The following is an 844-nucleotide window of genomic DNA, read 5'->3' on the forward strand; positions in this document are numbered from 1 at the left end:
ATATGCGATATGCAGCGATATGCAATTTGCGATGTGCGATATGCGGTATGTGATATGCGATATGCCATATGCAGCGATATGGGATATGCGATATGCGATATGCAATATGCAATATGCAATATGCAATATGCAATATGCGATATGCAATATGCGATATGCGATATGCAATATGCGATATGCAATATGCAATATGCGATATGCCATATGCAGCGATATGGGATATGCGATATGCAATATGCGATATGCAATATGCAATATGCGATATGCGATATGCGATATGCAATATGCAATATGCGATATGCAATATGCAATATGCGATATGCAATATACGATATGTGCGATATGTTATACATATGCGCATGCATCTGCATTATGCAAGCATACACAGTCTGCAAGCATGTGCCATATGCGATCTGCGAGCATATGCGATCTGCAAGCATATGCCATATGCGATCTGCAAGCATATGCCAAATGCAAGCATATGCGATCTGCAAGCATATGCGATATGCAAGCATATGCGATATGCGATCTGCAAGCATATGCGTTATGCGGTCTGCAAGCATAGGCGATCTGCAATCTGCAAGCATATGCGATATGCTATGCTATGCTATGCTATGCTACGCTATGCTGCGCTATGCTATGCTATACTATGCTGCGCTATGCTATGCTATGCTATGCTATGCTGCGCTATGTTATGCTATGCTATGCTATGCTATGCTATGCTATGCTATGCTATGCTATGCTATGCTATGCTATGCTATGCTATGCTATGCTATGCTATGCTATGCTATGCTATGCTATGCTATGCTATGCTGCGCTATGCTATGCTATGCTATGCTGTGCT

At 41.8% G+C, this 844-nt stretch overlaps 1 protein-coding gene across 1 annotated transcript; it reads right to left on the minus strand.

Annotated features, from left to right (window-relative positions):
- Window positions 1-83: 83 nt before the first annotated feature.
- On the minus strand, window positions 84-440 carry VOLCADRAFT_71439 (uncharacterized protein; the record flags this gene model as incomplete). Its single annotated transcript, XM_002959560.1, has 1 exon — window positions 84-440. A coding segment is annotated over one exon (357 nt), but the record flags the coding sequence as incomplete, so codon positions are not given.
- Between the last annotated feature and the right edge of the window lie 404 nt (window positions 441-844).

Source organism: Volvox carteri (genome assembly GCF_000143455.1).
Source record: "Volvox carteri f. nagariensis unplaced genomic scaffold VOLCAscaffold_367, whole genome shotgun sequence".
In the NCBI taxonomy this organism is placed as follows: Eukaryota; Viridiplantae; Chlorophyta; class Chlorophyceae; order Chlamydomonadales; family Volvocaceae; genus Volvox; species Volvox carteri.